Raw genomic sequence first — 15175 nt, 5'->3', positions numbered from 1 at the left:
TCCTACTACCACCTTCATCCTTTGTTGACAGATCACTCCCAAAACAACGAAACTGTGAGGTCAGAACTACCCCATCTACCTCCAGCCACCAATTTTTAGCAACGAACAGACACCCTTCTAGCAATGTTCAGGGGCCTTGTCTAGCAAAAATGCTAATGCTCTTAATACAAACCATGCAGCTACTCTGGGAGATTTTCCAGTCACTGGAAGTGTTTTATTAACGCCTCCACCCAAAGTTTCAAATGATATTCCACCATCTACTTCTGGAGGTTTGTCTTTTACTCCTTTCACAGGTGATTGTACAGGTTATTTTATTGGATATGAAATGGCTCAACGATCACGACATGGAAGAGAGTTGAAACCATCTCAGAAGGTCCAAGATATGCAATGGCACACAGTAAGAGGTCGCAAAAAAGCCGGGGCTGCGGAGGCAGAGGTCGTCACGGAGACCAAAACTAAAGTTATTTAGTGAGCTAATCCCTCTCTCAATTTCTTCAAATGCTCAGATTGTTTTGCTTTAATTCTCTAGCTTCATATGATTTTGTCAATCATCTTTCTTTCCAAGCTTTACTTTGATCTCTATGATGTCAAAACTCATAGCCTTGTAACTTTATTTTCAGCTTTGCAATTTAAATGTGAAAGCCTTTTTTTCAAAAAAAAAGAATAAGAATAAGTTATTTTTGGATAATCTGAATTGGATGCTACTATGGATTTGATGAAGGGGGAGACTTTTATCAAATGCAGGGAGCAGGAATGAGACGCTAAAAATGAGACAAATGGTAACTACGGTAGAGGTAGAATAAACGATTATTGGAATCAACTTTCTTTGCTGTCGGAATCAACCCTTCGCTTTTGTGAAATAGTCGACCACGAAGATTAGTTATGATTTTTGATAAACAAAAACAAAAACTGCTCTAACATAAAATCCTCTATATCAATAAATAGGGTATCCTATTAAAACCCCATTAAACTCAAATCTGATATAATAAACGAGTTCAATCATAAAAATCTTTGAAAACTTTACAAATTTAGGATCCATTTTAACATTCATGTTTGAGAATCTGAAATGGAAGATGTGTATATATGACTGAAGGCTACAAAATTGGTTCATGTCAAACTATAGTGTTTCTTAGTTGATAATACTATAAGTCTAGCCATGTATAAATTTTCCGATATAATGGCTTCCATATGTTGTGGAAGTAGGCACATGACTAAACTTCCTCAACTTGTGTGGGTGTAATATGATATTTTACAAGTACTTGCCCATCCATATGATGGGTTATAGTATTGATATTAGTCCCGAGGAAACGGTCTAATAATGAACTCAAATGTTGATTTTTTTTTGTCAGCTCAAATATTGATATGAAATTAATCATATACAAGTAGCGAAAATGTTGCACTGATCGTAAGGACAGAAAAAGGAAAGGTTTGGTATCCAAAGTTAGAATGTCTAGGGTATAAATGAAGTACAGTATGGAGGGTAAATTTTAAAAACATGAACATATTTATTTTACGTGGAGTGGTTGGAATGGGAGTAGAAGAAATAGGCACGCGTTGTCCCTAATCTCTCTCAACTAATCTAAAGACATTTTATGTTTTGTCTCATCCGATCCCACTTAATTATAATTACGTTACAACCATCTATCTAATTGGGTTTATCATCAAATCAGATCATTATCGATAAGTTCGCAGATACCGAAGCAGAAACACTAAAGAGTGAAACAATGTAAATCCAAATCCTAACGTCGTAGCATCTTCAGCTTTGGTGTATGCATGCCATTACGTTCCAATTACTTCCCGACAAAGATTTGCTCCCACCACTTTTGATGTGCCTTTCAGACTTTATATCCCCATGTCCACTTCTTTCTCTTCAACCCCCGCTCCATTTCTAGCTATACTGTCTCGCCTATTTTTTGTTAGAAACTGTTGCAATCAAGTTTACCAAATGAACCTAAGTTACCTAACTAATCAAAATCAAGAGACATACATAATAAGGAGAACGATAAATATATAAGTTTGTGTCACGGCTCTATACATTTGCGCTTTATGAGTATGTACATGCATGGACCTTAGATTATCATTTCGATCGAGAGAAAACGAGGAGATCGAGAGAGAATGTCTTCGAGTAAAATCGAGTGGTCTTTTTCACAATTATTTATCTATCAAAACACATTCTATTATATCCTGATATCATTATTCCCTCTCTTGAACTCCTTTTGTCTTTTTTTCAATGTATATGACCAGTTCTATATACTTTTTCCTCCTTGCCAAATCATAAGAAGTTAAAACATAAAAGTGGATCAACTAATTTATAGAAAACATTAACAACTTTTGACACTCTTCTTTAAAATGTGTTTCATTTTAAATTCTATGCCAATAATATAACTTTAAATTAAATTCCACCGAGAAGATTTGATGTAGAGACAAAGAAGTGGCTCCATTTCACCATCTCCCAAGCCACCAAAATCTCTCCTAAACCCTTTTGTCACTTCTTTTTTCTATTCACTTTTCGTTCCAATGAATAGTAAAATATCATTTGAGTTCTTGAGTATAGAAGATATAAATACGAGGTATCAACGGTTATGCATCTCCTTACATTACATTCGCGAGATTTATTTATGTATTTTAGCTTGACTATCCGCCATTAAAAAAATTATTATGTATACGATTTAAGTTTAAGCATTAACAATAAATATATATTCAAGATTCATTTCAAGCATTGACAATAATATATAAACAATCTAGATCCGTGGGAAATAATAAAGTTTTCATTACAAAAAGAGCCCTTAGGAGGAGGTAAGTGGGAAGCATGAAAAAAGGGGGGTTTATACAACTCAATAATCATCCAAACAAACCAATCCATGTGCTTCCCTTCAAACATTATTCTTGTCATTTTCCTCCCAACCATCTTCTACTTTGGCCAACTTTTTTGTTGCTTTAAAAAAAGAAATTCAAATATGCAAATATCCACTCACACATAATACATCTCTTTTTACAATCCTTAGAGCATGTGCATCAGTGAACCCCATGAAAGGGGTTCACAAAGTATTTTTTATTATTTTTCTTTACTGTTTGATTTTTGTTTTTTTTAAAAAAAAAAAAAAATTAATTAATCGGACCAATCGTGGGCCGCCACGTGTCGTGGGGCCCGCGCTACAGTGATGAACCAGGTTCACTGGGAAGAGCTTGGGAGAGACAGGTTCATTACTATTCATTATTATAATATTTTTTTTTTTTTTGGGAATCTGTGTGAACCCCCCATAAGTTCACTAATGGGGGTGCTCTTAGATTGTCCCTTTTGCCTTTTCCTCTTGTTCTCTTCCCACTTTACTCCTGATTCTCTTCCTTTTGGAATTTCATCGAACTACTCACAAACCCTATATACATTTTATTTATTTTGTAATATTCTCATGCAGATTAAATAATAAGAAATGTCGACCACTTTCATCCATATATAAATAGGCATGATGCACGTAACATGGCCCCAAACCCTATAGCAACACACCCTTCACGACTCATATCATTTCCATTATACTATTATTATACTTTGCACGTCATGAATTCAATGGTAAGAGACCGCAAAGAACAAATGGTAATCCAGTCTTCAATCGTCTTGCTTCAAGAAAGATTCAGACAACTTCAGAAAGCGCGAGAGTTAAGAGCTGAACGAGAGCTCCTTAACCCTAAACCTAACCACCAAGACAAAAATATCTCACAATATTACAGGGAACCGTGAGTTTTGTTTCTTCCAGTTTCTACCTCTAAACTCTCAAACAAGCTCGTCACAGCAGCTCCTCTCCCTCTCCTTGTGCCCTCACTCCACCTCTGATTTCATTGAAAAGCCTAGCTTTTATCATCACTGGCCAAAAAAGGACGAGAATAAGGTGGTTGGGATTGATAGATACGATGACGTTGACACGTCTCTGCGTCTCTAAACTCATAAAAATTGCTCCTCTCCATCTTTTGTTGTTTTTGTTTTGTTTCTAATTTAGAAATATGTATGTATAACCTTTTTGGTCGGTATTCTCCTTTACGGAGTCTTGTAGGTGGTGATGATATGTAATATGGAAGGTTCAAATGCGATCAAATATATTATTAACTATTTCGGAGCTACTGCTTATAATCTATTTATATTACGTTGGATACGTTGACAATGATCTACGTACTCATTGAGTTATTTGTTCTTGCTTTTGAATGGTTGCCAACTTAATTACCATCTTCCCTGAACTTTATCGACTTATACGCATTTTTGATGATGTTCTCTGTCTTTCTACTTTGTAAGGTACATGTACTTGAAATTAGATTCTTGTTGGCCTGCGCTTGCGCATGTTCAAACCCTGCTTGCTTCTCAAGAAAATTCAATGTTATATTTTTTGTAGAAATAGTGAAAATCTCATACGGGTCATGATAAAAAAAATGTCAATCGCAATCAAAACTTATTTGCATGTATTTGAGACAATACTCTTTAACTCTTTCATATGTCAGTAATAACGAGAGAGAGAGAGAGAGAATATATCAAAGTTAAAGTGCCATTCAATTATAGCTAGATTTTAAAAGAATATATTCAATCCAGTATTATATTTTTAGTAGCTGACCACCCGCAACTAAACTTGGTGTTATATATTGGGTCTTATATGTGGAAATCAAGTTTCACAAATTTTGAAGTTAGGTGCTATTATTGGTTCTAAGTGAACAGATGCGAAAACTGGTTTGCTTTGGTTCAGGCAATAAATCAAAGGCTTAACTGAGACTCGCTTGATGATCTCTAGTTTAGATATTGATTACAGTAGAAGAGAATCAAGTATTTGAGATTTGTTTAACGTTAGACATAGACTTGCAACAAAGTAGCTGATTGGTTATATATTATTGGCTCTTGAGCTAAACACTGCCATCCAATCTATAAGTAGGGCTTTTAGTTGGAATGCCTGGGGGTTTAAATGATGTCAAATTGGACATTTTTTGTCGACTACCAGATAGTTAAAAATTGTTTAATTTATGTTTAAGTTTAGAAAAACACCACGAAAATGAACATAGATAACATAGATACAAATCATTTCATAACGATCGATCGCTAGTCGTTTATCCAGACGAGTAGCATAAGGTGAAATGAATTAATTTCTAAACGTTATACACTAGTGATAGTTTTTTGACTGAAGAGCAGTGGCTTCCTTTAATGGGCCCATCCGGCCCAACAAGGAAATTTCTGGGTCCGAGAGAGCCTCTAGACAAAACAGAGTCTCCGCCCTGCTTTTGTTGCGGATTGAGAGAGAGAGATCCGAATCTGATCAGAGAATTGTAGATTGATCGAAGAAGATGAACACTGACATCACTGCCTTGGAGAAGCCCCAGTACCCCGTCGTTGATCGGAATCCTCCATTCACAAAAGTCGTCGGAAACTTCAGCGTCCTCGATTACCTCCGTTTCTCCACCATCACCGGCGTTTCCGTCACCGTCGGCTATCTATCAGGTCCCTTTCTCTCTCTATCTGTTGGAATGCGTGTGAATATACTCATCGATTTGGCGATGTGTAGGGATTAAGCCTGGGATCAAGGGACCGTCAATGGTGACTGGAGGGCTGATCGGACTCATGGGTGGGTTCATGTATGCGTATCAGAACTCGGCGGGGAGGCTCATGGGTTTCTTCCCCAACGAAGGCGAGGTCGCTAGCTACCAGAAGCGTGGTGGGTTCTCCAAATGAGTCTAGGGTTTTTGCTGGATCTGGGTTCGATTTCGAAAAGAAGTCTCTTTTTTTTTTTAATTTGCTACTCCTTTTGTTTGAGGATAATGTTTGCCTCTGTTTGTTACAACTTATGATGATGCTGACCAATAAAGATTCGAGCTTGCTAAACGGTTTGAGAAAGTGAATTTCTGTTGAGAAAATATTCATGTGGTTATGATGTTTTGGAACATCTTTATTCAGAGGAGTATCCTTTTGGTATCTTCTTTGTAGTGTAGTTTGTGTGCAAATATTGGTTTCAAGAGATATGTGTATCAGTGTCAACGTTCCAGATGAACTTGGAGCAGCTGCTTTTTTGAGTCTTTTGATAGACGCTGCCTCATGTTCCTATCCTGGTAAAAGGGAGTTTTTTTTTTCTGTATTGAGGATGAAAGAAGCCTATGAAGTATTTTGTAGCTGCAACTTCTAGCAGTTCACGTTCCCAGTCCTGCATGGAGGAGCGTGCTTCATTCGAAAATGGAGGGGGCATGATTCGTAAAAGTACAAGTGATCCCAAACGATGTCACAATATATCACTGGAACAGTGATACCAAATATGTACCTCTAATTTTTAAATATTTTTGTTCAGCTCTCTTTTGTTTTCTCATATCATTTTCTCTCTATATTACTCGTTTTCTTTACTGAATATTTACATCAAAAACGTGACTATGATTATTTAGTTTTTCTATTTGATGTTTCAACCAACAGGTCCAAAAATTATGAGTGAGGTATAAACTGATTTGATCCTTAACCAAAATTTTTATTTAGCAACTTATTTAAGAGTAACATATTATCAATAAATAACTTACAGCTGAAGCAAAAAGCCAAAAGAAAAATACAGCTGAAGCACTAGCATATTAGTGACGAGAAAGCAGAACAACTACAACAAGAGCGACAATATCAACAAGAGAAAATTAAAACTGTTTGTCTAAAGAAAAAGCGTGAAAGACTGGTTCATAATTAATTGATGAACTATCCTCTGCATCAAATACGTTTTCAATCAAATTACAAATCACGCACATGACACATGTCTACATATCTCATATTTTATACATACCAATTCGATGATGCATGCATTAACAAAATCATATTCTCGGACCAAATTCTTATCAGTATGCAGCAAGCTTAGTCCAGTCAGCGATATATTTAAGTAACTCCCTAAAGTTAGCTCAGTATATTATCTTCTTTAACCTAAAGATCCCTAATCGGATATATTGTTATTACTCCTTAGACGATATACCGAATACTCTTTTGGAGATACGTACGGTTTCTTACACTATGTGATTAAGGAAAACCACAACCATTAAACATTCCCCTTTTCTTGTGAATCGTTTATGTACCTAAAGTTAGTCCTTACTTATTGGATATTAGACCACTTGTTTAACCATCAAGTTGTCACTATTATTTTTGATTTTTATTACTAAATTTAGTACTTAAATCTGATTATATTCTTTGTAAATACAATTTTGCGCATCCACCACATTTCACTTTTTGTTCAAAGTGTTAACTGAAACACTAGACATCTTTCTGAGTTTCTGGAGATTTTCTGTCTTTTGTTTTTGAATCAATATATACTTGGAAAATCATCAAGAGTGTTTTATCCCCGGGTAAATATCTTCCCTGCTTTGTGAGTCTGCCTGCTGTAATTTGGAAGCACTATCTTCTTGCATATAATATATTTGACAAAATTAGTTTTGTTTGTTCTAACTCACTTTCATTATATATCTTCTCAGTATGCGAGTCCGAAATTAATTGTACTGGAAACCATTTCATTAACAAAAATAATATTACTCTATATAGTCTTGTCTTATTTTAGTTCAGAGAAATTCTCTAAGAGGCTAAGATAGATTTTTTAAGTTTTTGTCACAAAAATAGTCTTTAATAAAGAAAATGACCAAACTGACACTAGAATGCATTTTTATCCTAGTATTAACTAATCAAATCTTAGGGTTTAGAGTTAAGGGGTGGGGTTTTGGGAATGAGGTTTCAAATTAAAAAAATAAAATTAAAAATTAAAAATTTCAAAATAAAAAGAGTTATTATGGTTATTTTCTTTCTTAAATGCTATTTTCCGACAAAAACTTATAAAAAGTTCATGTTCTGGTTATTTTGTATTTAATCTATAATTAACAATAAAATCAAATATCTCTTAGACCAATGGCAAGTGAGGCCCTTCCGAAGAGTGAGCAGTCTGCTCCAGAGAGTTTGGAAATAATCTAATCCCAACATAGAGTTATATCATAAACCTGATATTTTTGGATCCATTTTAACCGTATTAAAACAATAAATATGAATGTATAAATTCGATAAATATTTTAATTTTTTTATAAAATTTGTTTTCCTCTCATTTGTAGATTGCAAAAACTCGGCTGGCCAAATGTTTCTCCTCAGCCATCTTATTGTTATAAATATATTTTGAAGTCTGAATAGATAATGGAAGTAGAGGGAGCAGAATCGATGAAGAGTAGGAAGGAACAAGAAAGGGAAAGGAGGCGTCTCAAAGACAGAGAAAGAAGACGGTATCTGAGCGAAGATGAAAGGGAAAGGCATTTAGCACGGTGCCTGAAAAACTACCAACTCCGTAAGGCAGAGAGCAGAGATAAATCGCATCGACTGTCAGGTCCAAGCAATCACCGGAGGTAGCCAAGCAACACTAACCTCACCTCCTGATTCCGGAACCAGTAATACTGTCCCGTTGGCAGAGTCTGATCAAAGTAAGGATGCTCTCACAATCATCATCTAGTTAATTATGAGAATATATACAACCTATAGTAACTAAAATGTTTATCATTTATTTGTGTTTCAGGTGTGGAGATACCAATGGAGAAATTAGGTCAACTGATTGGGACAATACGGCTGAGCCGTGTGAAACATCTGGCGAGGACACTAAACAAGTCCACTACTATGAGTGTAGAGGCAAGTAACAATGAAACAACAGAAGAAAAAAGCATACGTGATTAAGCTAACTAGCTCATATTGTATATTGATATAAATGGAAGAGATCTATTATAATCCCTGTTCGAAAAACGCGGCCGGCCGCAGCTCGGCGTCGAAGGCACGCTTCGATTTTAGCCAAATCGTTGTAACTAATCGGAAACACAATTAACCGATTTATTCAACTAAATTTTGGACTTTGGTGACAAATTATTGGGCCATGGAAGAGGCCCAGTTGTCTGGAAATATTGGAGACTTTCTCCTTGTATTTATAGAAGACTCAAGACTCCTCTTAGAGTAAAATTAGTCGATGTGGGACAAGTGTAGTTGGTTTCTAAATTCTTTTTTTCTTGTCTCGCGCAATTAAAACATCAGAAAAGTTGAAACTCAGAAGAATCGAACCCTAGACCTCTTACCGCAAGACATGACTCCCGTACCACTGGCCTACGTTGTTCCTTTGTCTAATATTTACATGTACTAATATATATATACATATATTTATAATAAAAAAATAATAAAAACTAATCCCCGCGTATATCCCGATTAATCTCCGATTTTTCGGTAACTCGCTAGGTCCGGAGTCACCGCTTGACTAGCGCCTAGCGTAGTTTTGAACAGGGATTATAATTAGTTAAAGCTAAGATGTGGTAAGTGTGAAAATTGACAGGTACTGCAATGTCAAGTGGGTTACGTTTGAGTCAGGTGAAACAACTAGTGAGGTCAAAAGGGCAACTGAAAATGCAGCCTGCTGAGATGATTTGTATCAGTTCGCAAAGTACTACAGGAGCTACTACAGATGTGTGTCATGAAGATGAAGCAAAATGTGAGTTTGGGTTTTGTGATGTGCGTGGGCTTGCTGAGCTTGGAAAAGAAAAGATGATATGTGCTTGAAGACATATGGACGTTTTCCATAAAGGAAAAGGGAGTTTGCTTGAAGATGAAGTTTTCCATTAATGAAAATGAAAAGTTACCTTAAGTGTATTTGGAAGACTTGAAGAGCAAGTTGAAGACGTGGAGAGCAAGTTCTGATCTGCTATATAAGGAGGGACGTGCCTTCTGAGAAAGCCAGACCTCAGAGAATAGAGAGAGAGAGAGATGTTTCCTTGGTGTGTTACTGGTTGGTGTCGAAGGACATTCTGAAGCATTGTCTGATGGAGTCCGATGTGGACTTATCTTGGTGGCGTTGGAGTTGGCACTTTGTGTGGTGGAGTTAGCCATTGTGTATAGCTTGTGTGGGTTTTGTGTGTGTTTCAGTGATCAAGCGTTTTGGTGTCACTGGTGTGTGTTGGGTGCTGACGTACTTGGTGAAGTACTTCCGTGGAGGTGGAAGATTGAAGCCTAGACTCAGGGGGAGTTGAGCAAAGGTGGTTTCATTGAAGAGATCTGTGAAGATTGCAGTTGTAGAAGACAGTGTGCTCCGGTGAGCCGGATGGGATCTATGCATGCGTGCTTTATTCCTAATCTTTGTAGATTGCTACTTAGAAAAGAGTGGTAAACACTAGTGTGTGTGTTGTATCATATAGCAATTGTAGGTTGCTCCTTGTTCTAAGTCAATGAAATCTGGACGAGGTCCCGGGGATGTAGGAAGTTAACAAATTTTGTGTGTTTTACTTTCTGCACTTGTTTTTCGTCGCCTCATCTGCACTAACAATTGGTATCAGAGCGGGTCACCTAAGGTACTGGTGAGATCATGGATGATGAGGACGAAACTTGTTCAGAAAGTAGGACAAAATTTGATTGAAGATCGTTGAAGATGGCGTGATGGGATTTCTTCCTAGGTTTGGAAGGTGATGATCTTCGAGTTGGTTTTTGACCATGATATGACTCATAAGGAGAGATTAAAGACGTGGTTTTCAAGTCGGTTATGATGAGTGCACATGCATAGTCAAAAAGGGGAGATTGAAGATGCAGCCTGCTGAGATGATCTGTATCAGTTCGCGAAGTACTACAGGAGGTACTACAAGCGTGTGTCATGAAGATGAAGCTAAATGTGAGTTTGGGTTTCGTGATGTGTGTGGGCTTGCTGAGCTTGAAAAGGAAAGATCATATGTGCTTGAAGACATATGGACGTTTTCCATAAAGCAAAAGGGAGTTTGCTTGAAGATAAAGTTTTCCATTAATGAAAATGGAAAGTTACCTTAAGTGTATTTGGAATACTTGAAGAGCAAGTTGAAGACGTGGAGAGCAAGTTCTGATCTGCTATATAAGGAGAGACGTGCCTTCTGAGAAAGCCATGCCTCAGAGAATAGAGAGAGAGATGTTTTCTTGGTGTGTTACTGCTTGGTGTCGAAGAACATTCTGAAGCATTGTCTGATGGAGTCCGATGTGGACTTAGTTTGGTGGCGTTGGATTTGGCGCTTTGTGTGGTGGAGTTAGCCATTGTGTATAGCCCGTGTGAGCTTTGTGTGTGCTTGAGTGATCAAGCGTTTTGGTGTCACTGGTGTGCATTGGGTGCTGACGTACTTGGTGAAGTACTTCCGTGGAAGTGGAAGTTTGAAGCCTAGACTCAGGGGGAGTTTAGCAAAGGTGGTTTCATTGAAGAGATCTGTGAAGATTGCAGCTGTAGAAGACAGTATGCTCCGGTGAGCCGGATGGGATCTATGCATGCGTGCTTTATTCCTAATATTTGTAGATTGCTACTTAAAAAGAGTGGTAAACACTAGTATGTGTGTTGTATCATATAGCAATTGTAGATTGCTCATTGTTCTAAGTCGATGAAATCTGGACGAGATCCCTGGGATGTAGGAAACAAACTCCGTTAATAAATTGTGTGTGTTTTACTTTCTGCACTTGTTTTTCGTCGCCTCATCTGCACTAACAGCAACAAGAGGGATTGTTGTCACAACATTATCAACACACAAGGTTAGTTAAAATCTTGCAAAGTGTTTATAAAGGTCGATAATTGGATATATTACAGATTATCTCATGTACTCCCTCTTTTTCATAATAGATGGTGTTTTAGAAGATTTTTGTTGTTTCAAAATAGATGATGTTTTGATACTTTTATGTTATTTTTAATTTTATTGAAAACTGTGTAACCAATTAGATGTTGTAGTCATTTTTGTAATTAGTTGAACTATTTTTAAATTATATTTTAAAAACTACTTTTTAGAAAAATAAAGTAAACTTTTTAATCTTTGTGCACTAAAGAATAACATCAAGTATTGTGAAACAAAGAGAGTATCATTTAGCTGTCTCCACAAACTTTACTCAATAATTTATACTAACTGCTTTTCTTCATGAAGTCCCAACAGAATTTCATCTTTACCAGAGTTCAGAGCTTGAATGGAAGTCTTAGTAAATTAATATTTGTAAAAGCGAATCCATTATTTTGTGAGAATTAGAAATTTAATATTTTTGCTTGTTCCCATACACAAGTGAAAGTACTTTTTAGCTTAGATCAAAACTGAGTTTTGCAATCAATTACTGAAAATGTAGAAGGAACTAACAAAGACATTGGTAGTACAAATGTTTTTTTATGGGTAGAGATTGAAAACCATCTTGATTTTTTAAACGTGTTTGCTTGTGAATTAATGTGATGAAATTTTAATTTTGAGATACACCTTCAAATACATTTGTTAAGTTAACATACATTTTCCATGACAATAACTCGTCGTCTTCAAATTCTATGTATCATCAAAGTTTCTTTTTCTGGATAGAGATGGATAAAATTTAAGACATAAAGTTTTATTGTATGTTCAGTTTGTAAATATATTTGCTTGGTATGAAAACTAGGTTGTATTGTATGCATAAATTCATAATATTTTTTATCCTTTAGTTTTGGTGATGTATATAAGAACACCTCCAGTGGACGTATCTCATTGAGTATCTAAACATTTTTAAAAAAGAGAAAAAGAAGAGAAATTGGAGAAAGAACACCATAAGTTCTCATAGAAAAACTTTTGAGAATCTCAGTAAAATCCCCTTTCCACTTCTCATTATCTTACTAGCTTATGTATTTAGTTAAGATTAAAATTTAATTATTTAAACAAAACTAATTAAAATATGAGAGAAGAGAGAGAAAACACACAGAGAGAGAAAGTAGATCTAATGGACGGGTCCGGCGTACGGCCGGCGCGTGAGCATCCGTGCCGTCGCCGGAGCCCTTCGCGCTCCCGCTGAAAGAGTTCCCCTGCCTTTCCAACGCGGTCTCCCTCTTTCGCTTGGTTGGAGCTCTGGTCCGGACCTTGTCCGTCGTCGACACCTCGAAGAGTGTTACGACATCATCGGTGGTGCTGCGGGTGGAGTAACGACGTGATTGGGTGGGGTTCGGTGTGAGGAAATAGGCTGTTTAGATTAGGGTTTGTTTCCGGGAGGTGGAGGCTTCTAGAGCTCCATTGCCGCCGGCCTTGTTTCCGGGAGGCGGAGGCTTCCTCAGCTCCGCTTTCGCCGGCTTTAGCTTCCGGGGGGTGAAGGTGTTCTTTGCCTTGCGTCGCCGGCTCTCGGGTTTACCTAGTTCCGTTTTAGGTTTTTTTTGGTTTGTGATGTCGGTGTTGTTCTGATGGAGGAGCTCTCGTCTGAAGACGATCGAGGCTCTCCGGTGGTATTTGGAGATGTTTGTGTGTAGCCTTCTTCTTGGTGGTGGTGATCAATGGTAGCGGAGGTGATCTCGCATGTGCGATCGATCTCTCCGATGATAGAATCTCTGGGTTGAAGGCGGTTGCAGTGACGATGATATGGAGCTGTCGAGCTCGGGTGTGTACCGGTGGATCGATCGATGGATGTTTCACCGGGGGTTTAGCGCGTTGCGGGGGTCTCGTTGTGGTTCGAGACGGTGGCTCACGGGAGCGGCGGTGACCCTGTCGTTAGTAGATTCTAGGGTTTCCGATGTGGGCTTGAGGCCTTGTTTTATGTTTCATGTTTGCCTTTTGGCTGGGCTTTGTAATTTTGGGCTTGGCCCTTCAATTTATAATATAACTCTTGATGGAAAAAAAAAAAACTAATTAAAATATAATATTATATTTTCAAGAACTCCTTTTTGAGAATTTTAACATTGGTGTTGCTCTTAGTGTTACTTCTGAATTTCTGTTCGACCATTTAAAAGTATATAGACGTTATTATGATATCTTAGTTGTTAATGAAAAAAATTAAAAACTTTGGAACCCATGTAATATAATGCTCGTTTGCTATCAGTAACAACAAGCTTTCATAGCTCAGTTGGTTAGAGCACCCGTTTAGTAAGCGGGAGGTCTTGAGTTCAACTCTCAATGAAAGCACACTACTTATTGTGTGATTCTCCTCTTTTGTGTGGGCCAATTTAAAATGGTCCCAATCTTTATTTAGGTTGGATAAAGTATTGACTAAATTATGGGCTTAAAATTTTCTAATCACGGGATTAGGGTTTTGCTCCGTATGTCATATAAATAGTGCTACGCATATAATCAGTTTTTCATACATTTTCCTCCCCTGTCTCCAATTCGTTTTTGTCTCTCGTTAATGTTTCCCTCATGTTTTGTCTCTTGTTATGAGACCTGACGGGTTACTTGATAAAGGGGCAATTTGAAAGCTTTGTTGTTGCAAAACCCTAAAGTAAACGTCAAAAAGAAAATAAAAACAGCAGTGGAAAAAAAAAAAAAGGCAGTGGAAGACGTAGAAGGAGCCTTTAAAGAGGCTTCTCCGTCTGAAGCAATCGCCGTTAAGGTCTCATATTCCATTGCCTTGTGGAGCGGCGTTGCTGCCTTTACCTTTTGGGACCGGCCATGACACCTACATTTCTTTCTCTGTTATTTAATTATGATAAACAACTATGTGGCAGTGATGAGCAATTTGAGATAGTCATGCACCACTCTGATTTAGATCTGTAAAAGGATCTTTGTCCTGAGAATTTCCCTACCATATTTTATACTGAGCCATCTATTATTGATGTTACATTAATATTGAACTTTGCCTAGTTTGCCATCTAAATAGCCGTTATAGGGTTCGTGAAATGACGACTCGGAAATATTGTATTGTACATGTGGATTTTCTAAAACTATTAAACCAAATTAACTGAGAAGGCAGTGACGACTCAGAAATATTCAAGCTCAACAGACCGGTGAAGATGCAAGTGGAGCTTGTAGATGTCAATGGTCTTCCGTGACTAACTAGGCGACGAAGTCACTGATGCTGGAGGCATTAGTCATTACTACATAAGGCATGCGGAGTGGTGGGTTACCATGTGGATGCAAGAGATGGTGAGATGGAGAAGGATAAATTGGAGGTTTATGTCTTGACGTAGTCGTTGAAGTAGTTGCTGAGGCAGTGTGTGTCAGAGAGTGAACCAGGAGGCATGCGGAGTGGTAGAGACCATGTGGACGCAAGAGGCTGAGCTGGCGTGAAATAAACTTGAGGAGCAAATTTATACCGTGGAGAAAAAGGCAAGAGATAAACTTGGGGAGCAAGTTTATGCCTTGAGGAATAAGTACAATTCAAGAAAAGGAAAGTGTACTTATTGATATGGAAGTTGTCCATATTCATGTTGTCTTGGAAACTAGGGTTTCAGGAACGTGGAGATCACTATAAAAGAGCTATGGAGTCGTCTGTATT

At 37.4% G+C, this 15175-nt stretch overlaps 1 protein-coding gene, 2 non-coding genes and 1 pseudogene across 3 annotated transcripts; all 4 read left to right on the top strand.

Moving 5' to 3' along the window:
* The first annotated feature begins 3538 nt into the window (after positions 1-3538).
* On the top strand, positions 3539-4113 carry BNAA01G17360D. The gene has a single exon (XR_007329699.1). It is a non-coding gene; the product is annotated as an uncharacterized BNAA01G17360D (transcript).
* Positions 4114-5205: 1092 nt separating this feature from the next.
* On the top strand, positions 5206-5940 carry LOC125593873 (NADH-ubiquinone oxidoreductase 20.9 kDa subunit-like). Its single transcript, XM_048770235.1, has 2 exons — positions 5206-5467; positions 5532-5940. Exons 1-2 carry the CDS (start codon positions 5314-5316, stop codon positions 5696-5698), a joined length of 321 nt encoding a protein of 106 aa, XP_048626192.1. The 5' UTR covers positions 5206-5313; the 3' UTR covers positions 5699-5940.
* Positions 5941-13792: 7852 nt separating this feature from the next.
* On the top strand, positions 13793-13866 carry TRNAT-AGU. Its single transcript has one exon. It is a non-coding gene; the product is annotated as a tRNA-Thr (tRNA).
* Positions 13867-14399: 533 nt separating this feature from the next.
* On the top strand, positions 14400-14502 carry LOC125593874 (annotated as a pseudogene).
* Positions 14503-15175: the final 673 nt, after the last annotated feature.

The sequence above is a fragment of the Brassica napus genome, assembly GCF_020379485.1.
Source record: "Brassica napus cultivar Da-Ae chromosome A1 unlocalized genomic scaffold, Da-Ae chrA01_Random_13, whole genome shotgun sequence".
In the NCBI taxonomy this organism is placed as follows: domain Eukaryota; kingdom Viridiplantae; phylum Streptophyta; class Magnoliopsida; order Brassicales; family Brassicaceae; genus Brassica; species Brassica napus.
This window is presented reverse-complemented; position numbering and strand designations above follow the sequence as displayed.

Bases quoted from the DNA above. Each gene is read 5' to 3' on its own strand.
- LOC125593873 (XM_048770235.1), top strand. From the start codon at position 5,314: ATGAACACTGACATCACTGCCTTGGAGAAGCCCCAGTACCCCGTCGTT. The intron at 5,468-5,531 runs GTCCCTTTCTCT...GGCGATGTGTAG, and splicing joins CACCGTCGGCTATCTATCAG to GGATTAAGCCTGGGATCAAG.